Source organism: Pelobates fuscus, chromosome 12 (assembly GCF_036172605.1).
Source record: "Pelobates fuscus isolate aPelFus1 chromosome 12, aPelFus1.pri, whole genome shotgun sequence".
Lineage (NCBI taxonomy): Eukaryota > Metazoa > Chordata > Amphibia > Anura > Pelobatidae > Pelobates > Pelobates fuscus.
The window spans coordinates 130,128,660-130,154,176 of record NC_086328.1 but is presented as its reverse complement, the minus strand read 5'-3'; the positions used below and the strand labels follow the sequence as shown (position 1 = coordinate 130,154,176).

Sequence of the window (25,517 nt, the reverse complement as noted above, 5' to 3'; positions counted from 1 at the left end):
TTTATTGAATAACCAGACAGGGCATCTATATTTTACAAGTTACCAAAAAAAAAAAAAAAAGCATTGAATGGAAAAAAAAATGGTTTTGTATTACATACATGGTTTTATATACTGGTCAGACTTGGTGTGATAGTACCCATCCTCTCCCCAAGTGCTCTATATCATTGTTACACCTACAGGTGATACTCGAAAAATTAGAATATTGTGCAAAAGTTCATTTATTTCAGTAATGCAACGTAAAGGGGAAACTAATATATGAGAGAGACGCATTACATGCAAAGCAAGATAGTTCAAGCCGTGATTTGTCATAAGTGCGATGATTATGGCTTACAGCTCATGAAAACCCCAAATCCACAATCTCAGTAAATTAGAATATTACATGCAATCAATAAAACAAGGAGTGTACGTAGAACAATAGACCTCTGAAAAGTATAAGCATGCATATGGACTCAGTACTTGATTTGGGCCCCTTTTGGAGCAATTACTGCCTCAATGCGGCGTGGCATGGAAGCTATCAGCCTGTGGCACTGCTGAGGTGTTATGGAAGACCAGGATGCTTCAATAGCGGCCTTCAGCTCTTCTGCATTGTTCGGTCTCATGTCTCTCATCCTTCTCTTGGCAATGCCCCATAGATTCTCTGTGGGGTTCGGGTCAGGCGAGTTTGATGGCCAATCAAGCACAGTAATCCAAAAGTCATTGAACCAGGCTTTGGAAAATGACCTGAATGTTACGTTAATGCATTAATCACATTTAGTTACTCTGCAGCAAGACAAATGTTACCCATCACTTCCCATTAAAAAATGTGATATAAAAGTTATCCCAGTTGTCAACAACAGAAAATACAAATCTGAGGACTCTCATTGACTACAATCTTAATGACATATGACTCCCACTCCCACTTCTATCTCCAATCTTTTCCATTTCCTTGCTGTGGCTCACAATCTACTTATATGGCCCAGGAAATCTCAGCTGTGCTTGGGTCTTGATCTCCAAATTGGATGATAAGATATCCATTTAAGATTTATTATTTTTACTGTGAATCTGTCTGTAGAACTCCCTTCCTTTGACTTGATTTCTCACCATCTTTATATGAGTACTGAGAACTCATCTTTTAAAAGATTCGGATCCTTCCCCCCCCTCCCCCCCACACTCTCTTTTACTTGGGTCCCAGGCTGGTAAATGTTAGGTACTATATAAAGGCACTAAATAAATTATAATAACAAACGGTATCATGGTGTTATTTGCGTTAAAACCTCTTACAAAAATGTAAATCTTATGCATCATGCAACCTGCAAATTTTCTGTAACACCTCTTCTTACATGAATGTATATTACATTTTACACATAATTGCATTTACGGAAGTCATCGCCAATTTTAGCATATATTAAAGTTGTTGACAGTTACTTTGCAAACAAATTGGTTGTGGGTTATTCATTTTTCTTTATAACGAAGCATTGTCTGAGCACACATTAAGTATAGACGGTTGGTAGAGTAAGGCTGAGAGTATATATATATATATATATATATATATATATATATATATATATAATATTTTATATAATTTTATTTTTGGATAACTAACTGGATTAGAGTGCAAGCTCATTGATCACTATGACGGTTTATTTTGTTTACATATGTTTAACTATGCATTTTTTCACTTGGGGTATATCTAAAAAAAGCTTGCAAAAGCTGTAGATCTTTGCAAGCCCTCCCCTTTTAACCCGGCCCTGAATTTATGTGGCTGTCCAATCACAGATTTCCCAATGCAGCTTAATAAGAAGTCTTTGCAAGGCAGGTGCTCTGAGCAATTGCTGCCTATTGAGTTCAGTGCAACTAAGCTAACCAAACCAGGAAGTAACAGGACATTTTGTCTGACAGCCATGGGGGGGGGGTGTAACAAGGTAAATTTTTTAAACGTGCCAATTTCTATTGAAATTAGCAATTTTTGTAGTATTAAAGAGGGTCCACTCTTCACACTTTAACCACTTTAGCTAACTGAAGTGTTGAACTCACATTACTGAAAAATACGTAATTAAGGTAATACAGAAAATTAAATAGTGGAATCCAGGCACAGCCAGGACACGCATTCCGTTGATGGAGAAATAGAAACCTTGTATTTGTATCTCCTCCTCTCTCTGTGCCATTGACAGGGCACTCTATTCAAAAACTGAGTTACACTTCTACATTTAGAGGGATACACTAAGCACCATACTCACTTCAGCGTGCTGTATTGGTTATTGTACCAGTCTTACTTTTAAAAAGAAAACTCTAAGCACCAAAACAACTTTAGCTCTGTTAATCGAACTTGATTCACACAAACAAGGTTCCTGCAGGGTGTAGCAAGCAATTAACAGAGCAGGAGATAAGATATTCTGTGCAATGAAGGACATGTGCATCTTTTCCCCTCTTCTTTGAGTGTGTAGGGAGATTGTTTAACTTACAGCAAAAAAAAAAAAAAGATATTTAACTCCTAAATGTCAGAGAATTGAACATTAAGACTGTGGGGCATGATTATTACACCTACCCTAAAACTAAAGTTGTTTGTGTGCTTAGTGTACCCCTTTACTTGATTTTCATAAAACACTTCATTCTGGATTATTTATTATTATATACATGATTTTTCTACATCTATTAAGTGCTGGGTCGTATTATTTCCTTGTTGTGTTTTCGTTCGTTTGAAAGGTAATAATATATATTTATTTCCACAGAAGAGGACACTTACAACACTTATTCCAAGCTGCTATCCAAGTATTTCCTGGCTGAAGGAGTGGTTAATGGACATGAATTATACATTGCTTCTGCAAGTGAAGATGCTACAAATATTTTACAGGTACTTAGCCGTATCAAAGTTATTGGTGAGCAATGCCGAAGATGAGGTTGTCAGGCTATGGCCCAGGTGCATGCTGATTTTTCTTTCTATCAATGGTGGTCCATCAGACTGCGAGAGACGACTTTCCTGCATATCAGTAGTACAGACAGACATCCCTAAACACAATATTGCTGACAGATATCCCACCTCTCTGTAAAACATTTAATAGGGAGCTGGAAAAGGCAATTTCGGCTGCAGTAGACACAATGCGCCATACTGTCATGTCAAGTAGACTTTTATGTTTAGGTAGGTTCACTAGGTGGAGGGGAGGACAATCAGAACTGCACCTTCTAAGGACCCTGTGGTTACATCACTGCTTTTATATTTTCCAGGTAAGTATATTGATTTCATTATAACAGGTTTTTAAAGTTTCTGAGCATTGCTAGGAAGAGTCCTGTAAACATAATGCTAAACTCGTAGAATTTAAGCTTTATAGCAGAGAAATTAAGAAAAAAGGAAGTACACTATATGCTACATAGTAGCCAAAACTTTATTACCAGTGCTAGGGCGTTTGGGCATAAATAAAAAACTACAAGTGTGCATTAGTTTAGATTTAAAGATGCCCATGGACATGCCTCAAGGATTACCCATCTCATACTCTCAGCACAGTAGTGGTTATGCAGCGAGAAGTAGCCTGACGCAGCCTTCATTATAAGCAGTGAAATAATTTTTGAACATTTGTACTTCTTACCTGGAGTCTAGCAGGCACCACTCATATTTACATTGGGGAGGGAGGGTAGACACTCCTCGCACAAGAACCAATACAGTGCGCCATAGTGGTTAAGATGCTTGGAATGTTCCTTTTATGTTTTTTAGGGGAGGAATTTAAATGTCAAATATTGTTAAATGTGGTATGCTAATTTACTATTTTCATGAATTGATTTGATGGTCTTCTCTTTCTTTTGGAACAAGATAACAGCCCCCACCGGCATTTTACCATACCATTTTGCAAAGTATGACAACTTGGGCTGTTGGATATTTTGGGCATTTTAAGTTTTTCACTTGGTCATTTCATCATCACTTTCTACCACAATTCTCTTTAAATTAATTTTTTTATTTTTTTTATTTCAACAAACACATTGAATTTTAATGATGACCATAACATATATTGTGTGTGTTCGGCTAGTTCCAACACTCCAGATTTGTATTTTGTTCTGTCTCCCAAGTACAGCAATCCCCACATGTATGCCTTTGTCAGGTTTTTGGAGAATTTAAAGGGTTAAATTACAGACATGCTCTTATTTTGTCATGCCTCTTTGCTATTTGCTAGGCAGCTAGAAGCTATTTTGTGAAATCACATTATCGGTGTCACAGTATTTCGTAAGTCAAACTTTGATGCTATCTCTAACCCTAGCTAAAGCCCTAACGGTGCACTGTTTAGTTGATAACACCACAGTGATTTAGCTCCCAGAGTGATCCGCCCAGTATTAGGTTACTGACCCCAGCATGCACTGCTGTAAGAGTATCAGCCGTCAGTCATGGCGCACACTGTGACATCCTGTGCCATTCTATACTATGACAGTGAAAGCATAAACCATTACTGGAACCCTCCGTACTGAGAGTATTCCAACAAATGCCTGTTACTCTACATACCACGATCGCTGTGTGTACTGTTAAACGTGGAATATCCCCCACAATGACTGCCAGTGACTTGCATTGTGGCTGCTTGGGCTGGCGTTTCCATCGATTGCAGACCTGTGTGAACATCCAGAATGCTATCTCTGTGATGACATAAATCGTAATTTGTTTTAAAAAACATATTTGATGAATAACGTACAGTGTATATCGCTTGCCACCAATGTAGACTGTATGGCACTTGTAATTACCACTTAATTGCTTTTTGTTTTACTTTTATGTTTCTTTAATTGTTGTGTATATTTACTTATTTTACATTGTCTTACATTATTTGTTTAATGTATTTAACAATAAGGGTTCATTTTTTTTTGTGTATATACGCTCCCTCTATTATTTTTTGTTTACTTATTTAGTGTGTCCTTACATTGTATCATTCTTTTATTATTCATGAATGCGTAATGCGGAAGTTTAATGTACAACTTGTCTTGGCCAAAGCAATGCCAGAAATACAGAAAACGTGAATATAATCTGTTATCAATAAGTCGTGCGTCCAGCTGTATACCATTACAGCGTCTCGCTCACGTAGCATGCCTGTCTGCTTATTAACTTGGGGAACAAGAAAGTGACCAAAACAATAGCGGCGATTACGTCTTTCAATAACCATGAAATGCTATAATTGTTCTGCTTTAATTTTATGATCTGTAATTGGGAGCTTCTTAAAACTATGAGCAAGACAAATATTGCTGATACTTGGAAGAGAAAACGACATTCTTTCAGACCATAATTATCTACAAAAAATGTGTAACTAAAAGAGACAAGTAAAAGATAAAAAGCCCATCAACAGCGTTGGGTATATTATATACCACCCAGCAATTTGTCCATCATCGCTTTGAAAACATCTTCATGCCTTTTGTACTCTGAGCTTCCCAGGAAAATAAGCTACGAAGCGCAACAATGAAAACCCTATCGAGCAAGGGGAAAAAAGCAAAAAAATAATAAAAATAACTGCAATGCTCTACATTTTTCTTGGAGATTGAGTGAGTGTAAAGGGGGGACCTGTACTATCCTTCCCATCAAAGTTTGTCTGTATGATAACCTGAAAAGTGCAGAAATAACTAACTCTGAAGTGTTAGTTCCTAATTATTTATCTTCTGAAAAATAAATTATATATATATCTTTGAAACGAAGAAGGTTGCTTTCACCTAAACATGCACACATCATAACATCGAAGATCCAGCACATTCACTCAGTAAAGTGCAGGTCAAGTGCCTTGGTTTTGCATCCCTCCCAGTCACAGGTGCCTCATTCCAGGTTTGCTAGGATAGGACCTGATAGAAATGGAGTATATTGGTGTTGTGGAAGGCTTATGCAATGTGTGATCATTTACTGTAACTAAATCATATGATGTAAGTCAGGTGTTAAATATAATTTACATTTTGTGAGCTTTGAAGTTGGTGTTTAGTGATTGAGTGAGTGCGTTGGATCTTGTATGTTTGAATTGTCCTAAGAATTGTATGTTATACATATTCGGGTGAGTGCAGCCCCCTTGGTTTCATATGTAAATATATTTGGAGGTCCAGGCCTATTCCCTGGCTTTGCACCCTCTCAGTCACATGTGCCTCATTTCACAGCCATATTTAAAGGGGCACTGTAGGCACCCAGACCAGTTCAACTCATTGAAGTGGTCTGTGTCCTGCAATGTTTAGATCGCAGTACTAAGACTGCTTTAAGTGGCTGTCTACCAGACACTCACTAGAGGCACTCCCAGGAGTTTACCGGACTCTAGGTCGCCGAAATGACGCTGGGCATCCTCACGCTCTGCATGAGGACATTCAGTGTCCGTAAAATCATTAAGTCAGTGCTTTCCTATGGGGATGACCAGATGGGCTCGCATCGCTTGCTGCGCATGTGCATTAGGTCCCCCTTTTCGGAGGAGGCGGAGCTCCAAGATCGGCACTGGAACTGGGTGAGTAAATAAAGGGTTTTTAACCCTTTATGTTCCATTGGGTGGGGGTCGGTGCAAGGGAGAGGGTGAACGGAAGCTGTATAGTGTTAGGAATACAGATTTGTATTACCAACACTAACAAATCCCTTTAACCTTGCAATACAAAGAGTCCTAGGAGAAATGAGTTCCCAAGTGAGTGAATTAATCTCAGGCATTGGGTTGCTAGGATAGGACCTGCCATAATGGGGTACATTGGTGTTGTGTCAGGCTTATTCAATGTTTAATTATGTACTGTAACAACCTCCATTTTTGCCTAAGTGAGGTGATTTAAAAAAAATAAAAAAAATTGTCATTTTGTGAGCTTTAAAGTTGGTGTTTAGTGAGTGAGTGCACTTGATCTTGTATGATCTATCACATTTTCACAATTCTCCTAGAACTCCCAACTCCGCATGTAAAATACATTGTGTTTCTAATTTATTTTCCTTTAATAATTTCTGCAGGCGCCCTTTGCAAAGCTTGGACTTTGATTCAAGAAGGACCAATGACCACAGAAGCACAGTTTGGATCTTTTGGATCTAATCGGCGTGGCACAGGTTCTGGTTGGAGTCTTTATATCCACTTTTGCTAAATAAGACTCTCCATATATTTTAGCAAATTCAGAAATGACTGCTATGCACTGTCTGCAACTGTACAGTCCATGGTTTGGTTCATATCCTTGGTTCTTTTGGATCGAACATGACATGATGATGGTTCTAGAGCACATTTTCCCATAATATACAGTCCACAATTATGTATTGATGTATTCTCTGAAATAATAGATTGTCCTGGAATGTTCAGATAATGAAGTAAAGATATAGGTATGCTTGCATTCATAGTCTACTTTATATAGTTTAGTTGATGACTTTATGTCAGCTATGATCACAGCTAGTTGGAATAACTGAGTTCCTGTTTAAAGAGGATCCTTAACCTTTAGTGGTCTTTGCATACTTTGCAAAATGGGGACCTTGTCGCTCCCGGTGCAGTGGCAGTGGGTGCAGCATAGGTAAGTTCTGGAATGCAGGTGCGTTGATGTCTGCAACCCATGCCAACGCACCTGTATAAAAATGCCAGCTTCATCTGCTAGGAGGCCACGTCCATGCTGTACCTTCCCCTCTCTAGCTGTGGCTGGAGGCAATGACAGACCTTGACAGTGGAAGTTCTGCCTTTTGTCAGACTTTACCATATGGCAAACTATATCTTTTGACTACGTTGAAATTTCAATACAATTCCAATGCAATCTCTATGAGCATTACACAAAGATTGTATCTTTATCGGTGATAATGCTGCTTGAAGAGGTACATAAAGCACTTGATCAGTTATTGTGAACAGCCCATTTGACTCCATTCTTTTTCACAAAGGCCTCAATTTAAAGGACCACTCTAGTGCCAGGAAAGCATACTCGTTTTCCTGGCACTAGAGTGCCCTGAGGGTGCCCCCACCCTCAGGGTCCCACTCCCGCCCGGCTCTGGAAAGGGGAAAGGGGTAAAAACGTACCTTTTTCCAGCGCTGGGCGGGGAGCTCTCCTCCGCCTCCGTTCCTCCCCGTCGGCTGAATGCGCACGCGCGGCAAGAGCTGCGCGCGCATTCAGCCGGTCACATAGGAAAGCATTCATAATGCTTTCCTATGGACGCTTGCGTGCTCTCACTGTGATTTTCACAGTGAGAATCACGCAAGCGCCTCTAGCGGCTGTCAGTGAGACAGCCACTAGAGGATTAGGGGGAAGGCTTAACTAATTGATAAACATAGCAGTTTCTCTGAAACTGCTATGTTTATAAAACAATTAGTTAACCCTAGCTGGACCTGGCACCCAGACCACTTCATTAAGCTGAAGTGGTCTGGGTGCCTAGAGTGGTCCTTTAATGTCCTTGGCTTAACTTTTCAAATATACTTAATATTTTCTGGATGCACTTTTAAAATGATTTACTATTTTGAAAAATATTTTAATTATTTAAACTTTTTAGATATATTTTTATATATGATATATTTTTTGATATTTTAATATTTTGAAAAAGTTATATTAAACATTTATCCAAAAATATTAAATCATTTCAAAAGCTTATCCAAAAATATTAAATCAATGCTAAAATCAGAAGGATTTCATTCTCCCCAAAAGCCTTATGGTGGCCTATTTCAGCCAAAAGCATAAATTGAAATGTCAGCAAAAGCAATCTTAGTTTTATGAATTATTCCCCGCCTACCCCCCCCCCCCCCCCCTCAGCCCCATTCTACTATATATGTGTATATTTGCACATGGTAAGGGATATGTAAAGAAACTCACCCTGGACACAACAGCCATGAAAGGTCATGTTTTCACAACTCTCCCAGAATGCCCTGGAAAATATGCAAATAAGCACAAACCGCATTTAATTCAGATTCCAGCCCCACATTTCTGTAGTCTGCTTTAGACGTGATAATCTGCTTTAAAAAACAATTTTTATTTACAAGTGAGAATTGACAGTGATGGACAAAGAGAACATACGGTTTCCCACCACAGTATTTGTAACTGGTTAAAGGGACACGCTAAGCACCTCAACCATGTTATCTTACTGTAGTCCTCTTTGTTTTCTAGCAATGAAAAAATCATCCGTATTTACATTTAGCAGAAAACACTTGTCTAATGGCTGTTCGACAGCCACCCGATGCATATCTTCCTGAGAACCTTGATTTGTGTTTTAACATTTGGCATTATCACACACAATATAACACCGAACATGCCTAATGTCTCTCACTGAGCAGCATTCGATGTTTCTCTAAGGAAAGCATTGGATTTGTGTGACCTTAATGTATATTACTCATCCTTCTATTTTCCCTACTGCTATATCATATCGTTTTTTTTATATATTTATTTTTCTATATATTTTTTTCTATATTTTTTTAGTATGCAGTAGGTTCACTTTAAATGTGTCTTTGTAATTTTTAGTTTCCTTTCATACGGTTTTCTCCTGCTTGAATGCGAAAAGGGCATGTGATGCTTTGAGCAATTAATGTTTCTTTCTTTTGCAAGATAGTGACATGAAAGTTTAGAATTTACACTAGGGCAAGACAGTGGTAAACACGTTACTTGTTTCAGCCTCTGGGTGCTGTCATTATTCTCCCACGTTTAACCCCTAGATACGTTCTAGAGCATGACACACGTTCTCGGTATAGAATATTATAAGATAGATCTGCATTTTAGAAACCTTCATATAAATCTATGATTTCCGTTACTTTAAAAGAGACACAAAACAGACATTTTAAATAAAAGCTAGTGCTTTTGCCTTTTGTAATTGCAAGTGTTTTATCAAAACTCTCAATGGCAGAATCTTAAAGCCTTTGTACATATTCATAAAACCACATGTCCAAAGACTTTATGTATTTATTTATTTCTGCATTTATAAAATAATTGGTACTGATTTAGTAAAAGTGAACCATGTACAGTTTTTCCCCAATGTGTTCTTCTTAAAACATATTGTTTTAATTAGATTAACAGACTTGATCAACTACCATAGAGCATTATCATATTTTTCACAGGAATATTATTATTATTATTATTGGCATTTACAGAGCGCCAACATATTCCACATCGCTTTACAATTATAGAAAGGGGGGGCGTGGCCTTAGGTCCGAGCAGCATGGCCGACTTAACCCTGAGCTCCTCGCCACCGCGCTCCTAACAGCCACTTACCGCACGCACACCGACCCTGATGGGGCGCACAAAGCGAGCGGAGCACCCGCAGACCCCCAGGGCTGCACCCCAGGCATCCTCATCGGGCCCGATGGACGGGTTTCTTCAAACCCCGCTCGGGTCTAGCCGCGACGCGCACGTCTCCAAAATGGCGCCGTTCTCCCTTGCCTCCTCCAGCTCAGACCAGGAGCAGCCCACGCTGGCAGACATAGGAGCAGAGATCAGGCGCCTGGCAAGTAATATGGTCACAAAAGCTGACCTGCAATCTCTCACCTCCACCCTCACAGCTTCCCTCACCTCAGCAGTGACTGCACTGAGGACTGACATGGAGGCACAGGACAGCCGGATACAGGCTCTGGAAGCGCAGGCCCAGACCACGCAATGCCAAACATCAGCCACTGATATGGCCCTCACAAGACAGGGCAACATGCTTCTGGCCCTGCGTCGTCAGGTGGAGGACCTGGACAACAGGAGCCGCCGCTCCAACATCCGGGTAAGAGGGTTACCTGAGCAGGAGGGCACAGAAAATGCGGAGGTCCTGCTGACTGGGCTAGTCCGGCAAATACTAGGGGGAGATGCGCCAGCGGAGATACGCTTTGAACGAGCGCACAGGGCCCTGAGACCCCGACTCCGAGAGGGGGACCCCCGAGATCTCATTTGTTGCCTTCACTCCTTCCCACTAAAGGAACGCATAATACGCACCACCAGAACGCGGCCCACATGGCAATACCAGGGCACTGAGGTCTCTCTATACCAAGACCTCTCCCCTGCCACGTTAGAAGCGCGATGAGCCCTCAGACCCATAACAGCTGCTCTCAGGGAACGCAATATACCATATAAATGGGGCTTCCCCTTCAGCATACAGGTGCGCCACCGCAATGAGTGGGTAGCCGCACGCTGGCCGGATGAAGTCCCACTTTTTTTTCTGCAACGTTTGGATTTACCACCTATAGCTGTGCCGGACTGGATCCTGGAACCATTAGACAGGGAACCCAGACCCCAGAGGCCACCCCGGCGAACACGTAGGGATTCCAGGGAGAACCGCCCGGGCGTCATACTCCCCCACCCGACTAATCCAGAAGAATAGCTGGCTACAACCGGGAACAAGCCCACCTGTGACCTGATGGCCCAGTAGGTCTACACAAGACGGAATTCCAGTGAAAGGCTGCCCATAAGCTACACCTTAGCCATGGCTGGCTGGCTGACCAGTTCGGGTGGGCACCTGGCCCGCTACTTGAAAATGTTTGTATTCTTTTTCTTTTATTCTCTCTTTTGTCTCTTTGGGTTGGGGACGGGAATAGGTTTACAGGTATTGCTGCCATGGACCGGGCGAGAGGCTCCCTCGTCTCACTGCAGAGGTCGGGATACAGGCCTAACACCGCCACATGTCTCTCCTACGGTGACTTGGTCCCCACTTGCCCCCATGTTTTTTCCTTTTTCTTCCCCCTTGTACTGGCCGGGCTGTTTTGGTAGGGGAACCTGGGACGGGCATTACTAGCTTGGAGGGGTTCTGTCACCCGAGGAGGTTGGCTGAAACCAGCGCAGGACATGGGACGTCTGCCTTCTGCGCTACCGCCCCCTACACCTGAGCCCTCCAAGCTGTCGGATACACCTGGACTGCCCGCACCTGGATGATTGACGGAATGCTGGACACTCCGCTACAGGTTTATGCGGGAATGGGGAGAACGGAGGGTGGTGGGGGATTGGGAAGCTTAGTGTGCAGGGGGATGAGGGAGGGGGAGGACATACATGAATCACTATTCTATAATATAATTTCTACGATTTATTAACAAAAAAATAAATAAAACAAAAAAACAGGGAAACGGGGGGGGGGGGGGGAGGGGAAAAGAAAACAACAACAAAAAAACAACAACCGGGAATGCAAAGGAAAATAGCAAAAAGGGAACATTTAACAGATAACAGGGGCGTGGTGGGGGGGGGGGGGGTGGAAGGGGAAGAGGGGCAACCGTGGGAACTGTGTAATAACTACAGGCTATTATTTAACCAACTGTCTCAAATCCAGGCCTACATGCTAAAGGAGGAATGTACTGTGTATTATGCATTTGACCATGTACATGTATACCGGCATTTATATACACGGCTGTCTCAAGTTTAGGCATCAATGCGATGGGTGACATGTCATGTATGTTATACCTTTTCCCCATGTGACATATCTGCACCTTCCCCACCTCGGGTAGGCAGATGATATTGATCTAGCCCACCCCCTAGACCAATAACACCCCATGTCACACAGAAAACCCTGCATGAGCTACTGCTGGTGGCGGTGACTTGGCCCCCTCCCGATACCCCCACGCTACACTAGACCTTATGACGAGCATTAGGCGCGTCCAACTTGACCGGTCGACACCCCTGTTTATGGACCTTAGTCCCCCAGCCCGAGGTTATGTTGTGCTCCCACCCCGCCCCACACCCCAGCGATACTTGACGACCTACACTGACTCATACTGCCCTCACAGAAGACTGTGATATAGGTAAGGTTAGCCCCCGCCAGGACCACACCGTACTGCCTAACAAGACGACGTATGACCCCCCTTCATTGAGGTCTACTTAGGCCGATGATACACTAATCCACATAAGTAACATATGACTAATGACGAGGTGGCGGAGCACCCGTAGGCTGCCCACGACCCTTATCTAACTCTTCACACAGGAGAGGAATCACCCAGGGTGGTGATGCTTGCCGGACACACCCACTAACCCCGAACGTACTCGTGTGAACAAACCCTTCCCACGGGGAATCGGTAGTTGGACGCTGCTGGACTTGTTCTAGCAGACCCGACTGTCGCTTGCCGCCGTGGTCGCACGAAAACACCCTCCTAGGTTTCCTTTGCACCTACATATAGGTGTAATTGCCGTCTCTCATCTGAGGCGAGCACTCTAACTCTCATTTACTAACTTCAATTCTAACTGAGGTAACGTCGCTTGGAAGGGGAAGGGGAGTTAAGGGGTGACTGTTGCCCCCTTCATTCTCTCAAGCTCTCTCTTAAACTCCCTCCCCTTCTTCCCCCCCCCTTTTTTATTTTTATTTATTTATTTATTTATTTTTTCATCCCCCCCTCTCGCTCCTTGCTCTCTCTCCGCTCCCCCTCGCCCGTGTGGGTCACGACGCCGCAGGGAGTGGCCATGGCCCCTCACCCCCTCACGACCTACGAGCCCGACCCATACCGAATCTTATCTTTAACTGCCTTGGTCTCAACATCCCGGAACGTAGGACGCAACTCCTACGGGACCTCTACGTCAGGCGTATATCTATAGCCTTCTTACAAGAGATGCACTTCAAGGAGGGTGCAGCCCCAATGCTGAAAAGTAAGCACTATCCCAACGCCGCCTGTAGTAATCACCCCACGGCCCGCAGGGCGGGGGTAGCTATCCTCCTGGAGGCGAAGCTACAATTCCGCGAAGCGGACCGTCTATCGGATGCAAATGGAAGGTACCTCGTCCTTAAGGGAGATATTCAAGATAGACGATACACTTTCGCTACAATCTACGTCCCGAACAACAGTCAAGCCCAATACATACGCAAAACCCTCCTCAAGCTCTCCTTCTTCACGGAAGGAACCTTGATCCTAGGCGGCGACTTCCATGTACCACTACACCCTCTTACCGACTCGTCTACGGGACACAGCTGCATAACTCAGTGTGCTCTCCGAAATATACTGAAATCTTTACGGAACCATCGACTGGTGGATTGCTGGCGCGCAATGCATCCCGATGACAGGGAATACACCCACTACTCTACGATCCACAAACGCTACTCAAGAATAGACTATATATTCATGCAACAAGAACAGTTGACAACAATTCAAACGGCGGAGATAGGAGCTGCACACTGGTCCGACCATGGACCAGTCATTCTGAAGATAGATTCCCCAAGGATGCGTCCAACCTCATGGGCATGGAGGCTCCAAGATTCGCTACTGCTAGACCTAACAGTCAGGGAACAGGTGTCCGAGGAACTCAATACATATTTTACACTCAACGGGAGACCAATTCGCGACCACGATCTGGGAGGCGCATAAAAGCGTTATTCGGGGCACACTGATGCACCTAGCTTCCAAAAAGAGAAAGGAATCACAACGACAAATAACCGACCTTGTGGACCGCATATCTACACTCGAGGCACAGCATAAGAGATCACACCTCAAGTCAACAGCTTCAAACACACATGACGACCCGTCACTATCGTTCATTGCAACGCTCGAAGGCCTTCTTTTATCAACATGCTAACAAAGGCAGGAGGCTACTGGCCAGGATGCTTAAAGGTCCACAGGGACTAGCCCAGGTCAATAGACTGCGGCAAGCTGATGGCACAACTACACAATTCCCAGATAAGATCGCCTCGGAATTTCGGACGTTCTACTCCTCACTGTATAACATCCCGCAACCGACACAGCCAAATGAGATAGCGGATAGGAACGAAAAAATGCGGAACTATATCGAAACCTATGTGGGGACGAGATTGCAACGAGTGGAATCGGAGGACTTGGAGGTACCGATTACAGAGGCGGAGGTGGCAGGAGCGATCAAAGCAGCTAAAACAGGTCGAGCGCCAGGCCCAGACGGCTTCACCCTAGAATATTCTAAGAAATTCCAACACATCTTAATCCCAAAACTTATGAATGCATTCAACGCTCTCATCGAAGACGCTCAGTTCCACCAGGAATCACTGGCGGCTACCATCACAGTTCTCCCGAAGCCAGGGAAAGACCCCGAACTCTGCAGCAGCTATAGACCGATCTCCCTACTCAATGTAGATGTAAAGTTACTGACCAAGATACTGTCCACCAGGATCGGAGGCCTACTGCCGAAACTGGTCCACCCAGACCAGACGGGATTCATACCCGGACGTGAGGCCAGAGATAGCACTCTCAGGGTCCAATCCATCCAACACCTGTCGAGACGGTCGAAAGACAACCTCCTATTGCTCTCCACGGATGCTGAGAAAGCGTTTGACCGGGTAAACTGGTCGTTCCTTACAGCTACGCTCCGGGAGATGGGCTTTGGGGAGAACATAATGAAGTGGATAGGAGCGCTATATCATTGCCCAAGTGCCAAAGTAAGAGTGAACGGTGCACTCACCGAACCCTTTCAGATACGGAACGGAACACGGCAGGGATGTCCACACTCTCCTATGCTCTTCGCCCTCACCCTTGAACCGTTCCTGGAAGTAGTGCGCAGATCAGATGAGATCCTAGGATTCCCCAACAAGGACGTTACCCACAAAGTAGCAGCGTATGCGGACAATCTCTTATTTATTATCAACAAACCCGAGAACACCCTTCCTTACTTGATGTCGGCATTTGAGACCTATGGGGAGATATCGGGATTTAAACTGAATATACCTAAATGTGAGGTACTTAACATTTCGACCTCACCGACGCAGGTTGACGTACTAAAGCGCCAATTCCCGTTTAGATGGTGCCCGAACCACATGCAATACCTGGGCATCGCCCTTAACAGGGATCTAGGAGACATGTACCGGACGAACTTCCTACCCTTGCTACAAAACATACAACGGGATTTACAGACGTGGTCGCACCCATATATTTCGTGGTTCGGCCGTATAGCTATCCTGAAAATGAACATACTGCCCCGGATCCTATACCTCTACCAAACGATACCGACGGCGTACTTTCAATCGCTCCGGACCGCTTGATACGATTTGTGTGGAGTGGGGGACAGGCGAGACTCAGACAGGAGATCCTATGCCTGCCACGAGCGTGGGGTGGAACAGCACTCCCGGATCTCCGCAAATACAATCATGCTACAGTGCTACAACGGGTTTTGCAATGGCATACTCATCCAGCACACGAACAATGGATTGAACTAGTTAAGAACCACATGGGGTCGTCACTTCTCACTACAGTATGGAACTCGAAGAGACCTCCGACGTCGCCCCAAGACTGCACCTCCACTGTGGCACAAACGCTAAAAATGTGGGACAGCATCAGAAGAATTCCACAGCTGTCTCCAACACCGAGCCCGTTGATACAGCTGTCATATAACCCTCAAATAGGAGGTGGGCTACCGCCGACATCTTGGAGAATCCCAGGTGGCGGATAATCCCTCTCCATCCATAAGTTGCTGAATAGCACAGGTATAATACCACTACGGGAATTGATAGACAACGACCAACCGTCCGCAATGCAACTCTTCCGCTACACACAAATTACACACTTTTACCAAACCCTACCGCACAGAGAAACCCTACATAGAGACCTGACGTGGTTTGAGACACTCTGTGACCAAAGGACCAACCTAGCCAAGTCCACATCCCTCATTTACCAGCACCTCCTTATAGGTCACCTGGAGAACGCGGACCCCTTTTTTCAGACGCTGGGAACGCATCCTGGGTACATCATTTACCGTGACTCAATGGGAAAAGATCCTGGTCCTACACCACAAATGCTCCTCTAGCTCCAACTATCAGGAAACCAAAACCAATTATAAGCTTCTATCGTTCTGGTACAGAACACCCGACAGCCTGCACAGGATCTTCCCGGCGGTACCCGACACATGCTGGAGATGCGGGGAGGGACGCGGAACGATCCTACATATCTGGTGGGAATGCCCACGCATCACGCCATTTTGGGACGTGGTCAAACGACGAACGGAGGAAATACTGGGGTCGGACGGCAGGTTCGATAGAGAGGCGGCTCTCCTACACTCTACAACAGACACCATCGGGGTGTATAGAAGATCTATACTCCAACACCTGTTGAACACCGCCAAGGCTCTGATCCCACTGCACTGGAAGCAAGATGTAACCCCGACGATTGGACTATGGATGGAACGGGTGGAGGAGATATACAGGGCGGAATCGATCCACGCTTCATTGATAGGTATGGAGGAGAAGCATGTTGAGAGGTGGCGGCCGTGGCTGGCTTACGTGGCAGGGCGGGGTGTGGGGGACGGGCGGGGGTGTAGCCCGTGAGGGGTGCCCCTCTACACCCGCGCCCCAGGGCGGGTGACGCCTCACTGCACGGAACACCTCGGTTCCGAATCTACCACGGGCACGACGAGGGTGCTCCTCTAGATCCCCCCCTTTTTTTTCTTCTTCTCTCTCTTCCCTATCTCCTTCTGTTTTTGTGTTCTCCTTTCTACACCACTTGCTCTCTTTCCCTGACCCCACGCAAGAGTCTGACCTAATTGCCCGTGCACACTAGTCTCAACAACAGTCAAACAGGAGGGTATGGCAGGCTTGGACCTCATGTGCTATGCGATTGCTCCGCTAATTCGTTAATGCCCGCTACTATAGACTAAACCAGCAGATTTTACCGCCCGCACGACAAAACAGGACCCGCGCAAGGCAATGAGACCCAATGGACACCCACTATTTATCACTAATATATGGGACGACGAGTCCTCTCTACGACTTAAACCTTCAGGTTAGCTATACCACAGACGTTATAATGGCCCCTATCCACCTAGAAGATACTCCTAGGCTATATGCAACCATTATGACGACAGGCGACTCTTGACCATGTACTACACAGTCACTACCTGGCTCACACAGGGGTGACACACTCATCCCTTAATGTACGACCATAAGAGGCAGATGTTTGCATATTTAATACATGTAACATAAAGTTAACGATACTGCTACTGTACTACCTTCTAATTGTTAATATTATTTAGGTTTTCATTTCTTTATAATCATATGGCTGCTCCCGATGTTGCGAGACCTGCGTGTCTCCCATTTTACTATCCTATCGCACTGTTATACATTTTCGGTGACACAAATAAAAGCCTTTTGAACCTACAATTATAGAAAGGGGATATTTTTTTTTTTTGTTCAATATTTTTTATTGAGTTTTCAAGTACGGTATATAATACCGTTTATACAACTGAACCTTGACAATGCATGCGGTACATTCCATTCAACATTTAGGATATTATTTCACAGATATTTAAACTTTAAACATATAGAGATTGAATATGTAAATTAGTAATGGATTTCACAGAGGAGATCAACACAAGTCTATAGTATTTTACACCATAGCCATACTAACGAAGTTATTTAATACATTAACCAAAAATTTTGTTACTTTTATGTTTAGCTGCCGAGTTTCCGAATGCTAGACATTTGCCGCTCTACATTAATGAGGTAGGTTCAGTTAGCACCTGTTATTAACTTTAACCAACTGGTGGGAAAGGGGAAGGGTAGAGGGTTGAGGAGGGGGGGGAGGGGAAGGAAAGGAGTTTTAAGACCGGACTGTGCTGAGGAATCAACTTTACTCAGGATTCACTGAGTGCACATTCTATTGGGCTGGTTTTCTCCAAATATCCCACTTTTCCCATGCTATTTGCCAAAATGGATTCCTTGTTTTTATCTGCCGTGCTGCTATTTCATATGATTTAGTGGTCTCTACTGAGTCTAGACACTTATCAATGTCCGGGGAGTTTGTTGTTAGCCACAGTCTACCTATGCACATGAGAGCTGCAATAATGACATGGTACATGAGATATCGGTCTATTTTCTGTAAGCCCTGAGGAAATGCTAGTAACAGGTACGTTTCTGGTGTGAATGGTATGTTCCTGCCAGTAAGGCCTTCAATGGCTCTCGAGGTATTCTCCCAGAAAGGTTTCAGATTGGGGCATGTCCACCATATGTGGAGCATCGTGCCCAGCTCATTGTTGCACCTCCAGCAGAGTTTAGACTTCCCCCTGTCGTATTTGTGTAGTATAGTCGGTACTACATACCAACGATATAGTACTTTTCTACTTGTTTCTACGTGGGATGCGTTCAATGTTAGTTGTTTGTGGGCTAGTAGTATTCTTGACCAATCTTCGTTTGATATATCTACCCGTAACTCTTGTTCCCACGCCCGTACAAATTGTAGAGTCTTGGGTGGGGTATTAGTACTAATCATTTTGTACATAAGAGACAGTAGTTTTTGTGGTTGTGTGGTAGTGACACATACTTTCTCTAATAATGATAGGGTACCGCTTTGGCCACATGTCCTATCTGCCGTAACATGTTTCTGCACCCACGAGTGTAGTTGTAAGTAAGCGTAGTATGTTTTATGGGGCAAGTTAAACGTTTTGGAAAGTGAGTCATAAGTAAGCAATTGGCTTCCCGACATTAATTGGGATAGGCATCTGACCCCATGGTTTTGCCATAGTCCATGGTCAAATCCCGGTATCAGAATGCCAAATGCTTGGATTGGTAGTGCTGGGGAAAAATAGGCAGCTGGATAATGTTTTGTAATAAACTTGTCCCAGACGGCCAATGTAGCCGTTATAGTTGGGCTGACATTCCTGTATTTTGGCCTTTTGTCTTTGGGAATCCAGGCCAGTGTGGACATCGCTATGCCGCCCACCTGTGCCCTTTCGATCTGGTGCCATGGTGGTGTCTTTACATGGTGGAATGTCGCTACGAGCGTACTCGTGAGAGCTGCCGTGTAGTACCTCCTAATCTCTGGTACCCCCATCCCCCCTTCTCTGAAGGGTTTGTACATAGTGGTTGCGTCCACTCTGGAGCGCTTTCCTCCCCAGATATATCTATTTAGTAAGCGTTGTGTGTCAACAAAAAAGTTATTCGGTACATGGATTTGAAGCGTCCTGAATAGGTATTGCAGCTTGGGTAGGATCATCATCTTTATTGCTGCTATCCTGCCCATCCAGGAGACATATTTGCCCTTCCAACTGCATATCTGTTGCTTAATATTATTGAGTAATGGTAGGTAGTTTGCTTTATATAACTGCCCTGTCAAGGGTGTGAGGTGAATTCCCAAGAAAGTTAAGTGGTCTCGTCTCCAGTCAAATGAGTGTCTTTTTTGTAGGCTAGCAATTTGGGTAGCTGAGAGATTGAGGCCCAGGGCTTGGGTTTTGCTAACATTAAGTTTGTAATAGGAGCAGTTCCCAAACTTTGTTAGTATATCTTGTAATTTTGGCAATGATTTATCTGGTTGTGATACGGTCAACATTACATCGTCGGCAAACAGGGTGATCTTGTGCGTTTTCCCCCCTATGGTTATCCCTTCAATAGCAGTGGAGTCTCTAATATGCTGGGCCAGCGGTTCCAATGCCAGGATGTACAACAGTGGGGATAGTGGACATCCCTGTCTAGATCCATTTGAGATCCTAAAAGGTTTGGAGGTAAAACCCCCATTAGCTATCTTTGCTGACGGGTTGTCATATAGCGCCGATATTAGTCTAATTAAACTCTCCGGGAAAGCGAATTTCTGTAGTACTGCCGTCAGATATCCCCAGTGTAGCCTGTCAAACGCTTTCTCCGCATCTAATGACAGTGCCACACTGGGTACCCCGGACAGCTGGATACTGTGGAGGATGTTGACCAGTTTCCTGGTCCCATCTGAGCCCAGTCGGCCCCTTATAAACCCCACTTGGTCGTCTTGGATTAGCTTGGGTAGAAGTGTCCCTATTCTATTGGCATATATTTTAGTTAATATTTTTAAATCCGTGTTTAGGAGCGATATAGGTCTTAGATTTTGGCTTTTGTGTGGTGGTTTCCCAGGTTTAGGGAGAGTGGTGATATGCGCTAACAACATTTCTTGCGGTATTTTACCTGTCTGGATGATCGTGTTATAAAGTTTCTCTAGCATAGGGGTTAGTGCGTGAGAGAAGCTTTTGTAATAAGCGTTAGTAAACCCATCAGGGCCTGGGGATTTCCCTTTCGGGAGTGCCTTAATTGTAGTTGCTATTTCATTTTGGGTAATGGGTTCTTCTAATAGAGATCTCTCTTGTTGTGTGAGTTGTGGTGTGCGTATACCTTCTAAGAAGGAGTGAATGTCCGAGGGAGTTGGCTGGTGCGTATGTACATCTTTTTTTAGGTTATATAATGTATCATAATAATCGGCTAGTAGGTTATTATTATTATTATTATTATTTTATTATTTATATAGCGCCAACAAATTCCGTAGCGCTGTACAGTGGGTGGACTAACAGACACATAATCAGACCACTGGACGTACAGGAACAGAGGGGGTTGAGGGCCCTGCTCAATGAGCTTACATGCTAGAGGAAGTGGGGTATAGTGACACAAACGGGTTAAAGTAGGGGAATTAAATAGTTTGTTAGAGAAGGGTTTATTGAGTGCTTAATATCACAGGGGTCGTATACTCTATTTCCTTGTGGATTAAGTAAAAACGGTATTTTGGAATTTTGTCTTTTGTGACGCAAAAGAGTTGCTAAAGCCTTCCCTGCCCTATTTCCCTGTGTATATGTTCGGAGCTGAAGTCTATTGGCAATAGTGGCTGATGTGTGGAGGTGAATTTCGTTCAATTGTTGTTTAATTTGATCTATATTTTGTTGGGTGGCCATGGACGGGTTGGATGTCTGTATGAGCGTTTCGTTTCTAAGCTGTCTCACAAGGGAAACATAATTTGCTTTTGCTTGTTTATGTAGGTAGGACGCCTGGCTAATCAGGAGGCCACGGATGAACGCTTTGTGCGTTAACCATGCCGTGGCCGAGGAGACATCTGGTGTGTCATTGATATCAAAAAATGCGGTAATCTCTTCTGTGAGTTTAGCTGTGAATTTAGGGTCTCGCAGGAGGGCCTCATTCAGACGCCACTGGGATGTTGCACGTGATTTGAATTTATCTAGTAGTGTTAGCGTGACGGGTGCGTGATCAGACCAAACTATATTGCCTACGTCACTTTGTAAGGCTGTCGGTAGTAGGTCCCCTGATACGAATATAAAATCAATTCGAGTGTACGTTTTATGTACGGAGGAGTAATAGGTAAACTCCCGATCATTCGGATGGTGTGTTCTCCACACATCATATAAATTATATTCCATAAGGAGTTTTGTTAAGGCCGTGGCCTGTTTGCATAGTGATTTACATCGTAAGGGACCTGCTGTCTGTGTGGAGTCCAGTTTAGGCTGTAGAATGTGGTTTAAATCACCACATACAATTGTGGAGGATGGGTATGTAGTGGGAATTTTGTGTAATACTCTCTGAAGGAAATTCTTCTGATTAGTATTTGGGCCATATATCCCAACCAAAGTATATAAATCATTGTTAATACTACAGTGCAGTATTAGATATCGGCCTTGTGCGTCTTTTCTGAGGCTCAAAAGTTCGAATGTGACCGAAGCGTGGATAAGAAAGGACACCCCCCTGGATTTTGAGGAATATGTGGAGTGGTATTGTATTGGATACTCTTTGCCTGCAAATGTAGGAACCTTATTGTGTATAAAATGAGTCTCCTGTAAGCACAGTATATCAGCTTTAGTGTGCTTTGCTTCCTCTATAAGGAAGAGGCCTGTAGTTTGTTAATTGTCCTCGGTCACCAGAGGAGACTAATTATGGGTGGTGTGGGGATGATTCGCCATAGTATGGGGTTACCTTGTTATGCATTACACCCTCTTAACCTAACACATGAGCGATTTTCTAGTTTACATAACACAACATAACCGACTATCACTCCTGTCGCTAGTTTCCCCCTCTATGCTTCAAAAGCCCTACATAACAAATCCCAATACATTTTCAGGGAGCCTGGAGTGCAGGTCTCCGTTACCTCGGGGTCACCCACGACCCAGGTGAGCCCCAATGATTGGAGTATGTCCTTTAGCAGGAGTCTCCTGCTCAGTCCGTTTAGCAGGCCGTTCACTCTGCAGTTTGCATGCTCGCAACATCCGAGCGTGAGTGGGTTCAGGGTGCTCGCCTTCCGAAGGTTTGCTTCTTTAAAGGCAGTGTCGGGTCGGAACGAGGGTATTCCTCCACTACTGGTAGACGGCCAGACCAGGCCCCCCCGCGATTGCCACTGCTCTGCGTACGCTTCGTCACAGGGATGGCGTGAGAACCTGGTCCGACCTCCCCTGGCCGCCAAGACCCCCTGAGGGATCCCGCGCCCGGGACACTCCAAGCCCGTCGCTGGAAGCCATAAAAAAAGAAAAGTCTAAGAAAGGAGGAAAAGTCACAGTGTCTCTATAAAGTTTTTTAGTCCTTGTTATAAGGCCATAAACATTCGTAGACCAGGCCTTCAACTGGTATCAAATTAGCGCTTAGGTTTGTCCCAGTCCCGTTTTAATGTACCTGCTTGACTCGTAGAGTTGGTCGCTGGTTCCATCGGTATATTCCATGCGAGTAATTTCGTTGTACCTTCTGCAGGGGTGTTCATCACCGTCGTGCCGCCATCTTTAGTAACAATCAGTTTAGTGGGGAAACCCCAGCGGTATCGGATGCCTCGCGACCGCAGTGTGTTAGTGACTTGGGAGAACTCCCTCCGTTTTTTGAGGGTAGCAGCTGACAGGTCCGCATAGATTTTGATATCGGGGTAATCAGTTGGAGGCTGTTCCCGCATTCTGCTGCTTCTGAGTACATGCTCCTTAATGTGGAAATAGTGTGCCCGAAGTAGTATGTCTCTGGGCGTCGTCTGTGGGAGATGCCGGGGCTTCGGAATACGGTGTACTCTATCTACCAGTAGCATGTCTGCCGGTATTTCTGGAACATAAGCGTGCAATAGCTTCCTCACATAGGCCTGCAGTTCGTCGGTGGCAACATCTTCGGGGACTCCCCTTAATCGGAGGTTGTTCCGGCGTGACCTATCCTCCAAGTCAGCTATTTTGTCCTCCAGTCTAGTAATTTCTGTCGCCATGCGTTCCACATTTGTGGCCAAATCATTGTGCGCGGTAGCGAACTCGTCGCACTTGTCTTCCATGTGCGACGTCCGCTTGCCAAGTTCTTGGATGTCCTTGCGCATAGAGTCCGCCGTGTGCTGCCATGTGGTGATGAGCTTAGTGGAGAGTATCTCCAGGGCTGCTGTTAGATCTGCTTTCGTGATCGGTGACTTGTCTGGTGATTGTGATGGGTTAGTGACCTGGTCGTCATCCTCCATTTCAGGATCCGTGGGGTCCGTCGAGGCCTGTGCCGCCAGAGACGCATGGGCGCTTTTCTGGCTAAAAAAATTGAGCTTGTCCGGTTTCGCCGAGCTCCTCTTATTCCTGTGGTGCGACATCGTTGATTAATTTCAGTGGATGCTGCTTAGTTCGCTAGGATAGCATTGGATTATGCGCCCTGTTGGTGGAGCAAAGGGTTCATGCGACCATCTTGCTCCGTGGTTAGCCACGCCCCCCCAAAAGGGGATATTTAAAGTTGAAGACGGCCTTGCTCAAATGAGTTTAAAACGTATGCTGCAAAATCTTAGTTTTAAATAAAATAAATAAAGTTTTAAGCAAATACTTGTATTACAGTTATTCAATTGCAATTTAGATGCAAACATTTGAAGTGGAATGTGTATTATTGCTTTAAATTGACTAAGGATGTGCATGGCCTGGCTAGATCAGAAACTCCATGCTTGGTGTAGAAGATCAGGTATGTCTAACCTGCGGGCCGCATGTGGCCCTAAACAGATTGCAATGCTGCATCTGTGACGACGGAGGCAGGGAGCCCATTACTTACTGTGTTCTTTCTGCACAGCTCCCTCGCGCGCCCTGCAATGAGCCCATTACTTACTATGCTCTTTCTGCACAGCTCCCTCGCGCGCCCTGCAATGAGCCCATTACTTACTATCCTCTTTCTGCACAGCTCCCTTGCGTGCCCTGCAATGAGCCCATTACTTACTATGCTCTTTCTGCACAGCTCCCTCGCGCGCCCTGCAATGAGCCCATTACTTACTATGCTCTTTCTGCACAGCTCCCTCGCGCGCCCTGCAATGAGCCCATTACTTACTGTGTTCTTTCTGCACAGCTCCCTCACGCGCCCTGCAATGAGCCCATTACTTACTATGCTCTTTCTGCACAGCTCCCTCGCGCGCCCTGCAATGAGCCCATTACTTACTATGCTCTTTCTGCACAGCTCCATTGCGCCCTGCAATGAGCCCATTACTTACTAGGCTCTTCCTGCACAGCTCCCTCGCGCGCCCTGCAATGAGCCCATTACTTACTATGCTCTTTCTGCACAGCTCCCTCGCGCGCCCTGCAATGAGCCCATTACTTACTATGCTCTTTCTGCACAGCTCCCTCGCGCGCCCTGCAATGAGCCCATTACTTACTATGCTCTTTCTGCACAGCTCCCTCGCGCGCCCTGCAATGAGACCATTACTTACTATGCTCTTTCTGCACAGCTCCCTCGCGCGCCCTGCAATGAGCCCATTACTTACTATGCTCTTTCTGCACAGCTCCCTCGCGCGCCCTGCAATGAGCCCATTACTTACTATGCTCTTTCTGCACAGCTCCCTCGCTCGCCCTGCAATGAGCCCATTACTTACTATGCTCTTTCTGCACAGCTCCCTCGCGCGCCCTGCAATGAGCCCATTACTTACTATGCTCTTTCTGCACAGCTCCCTCGCGCGCCCTGCAATGAGCCCATTACTTACTATGCTCTTTCTGCACAGCTCCCTCGCGCGCCCTGCAATGAGACCATTACTTACTATGCTCTTTCTGCACAGCTCCCTCGCGCGCCCTGCAATGAGCCCATTACTTACTATGCTCTT

The 25,517-nt window shown here is 44.9% G+C and overlaps 1 protein-coding gene across 1 annotated transcript in view; it reads left to right on the top strand.

Annotated features, from left to right (window-relative positions):
* The window catches only part of ELP4 (elongator acetyltransferase complex subunit 4), a 228,612-nt gene that overhangs the window by 40,826 nt on the left and 162,269 nt on the right, over nt 1-25,517 (top strand). The window contains exon 3 of the mRNA XM_063438894.1: nt 2,709-2,830. Coding sequence (XP_063294964.1) covers nt 2,709-2,830 — 122 coding nt within the window. The remainder of the gene's footprint in view (nt 1-2,708; nt 2,831-25,517) is intronic.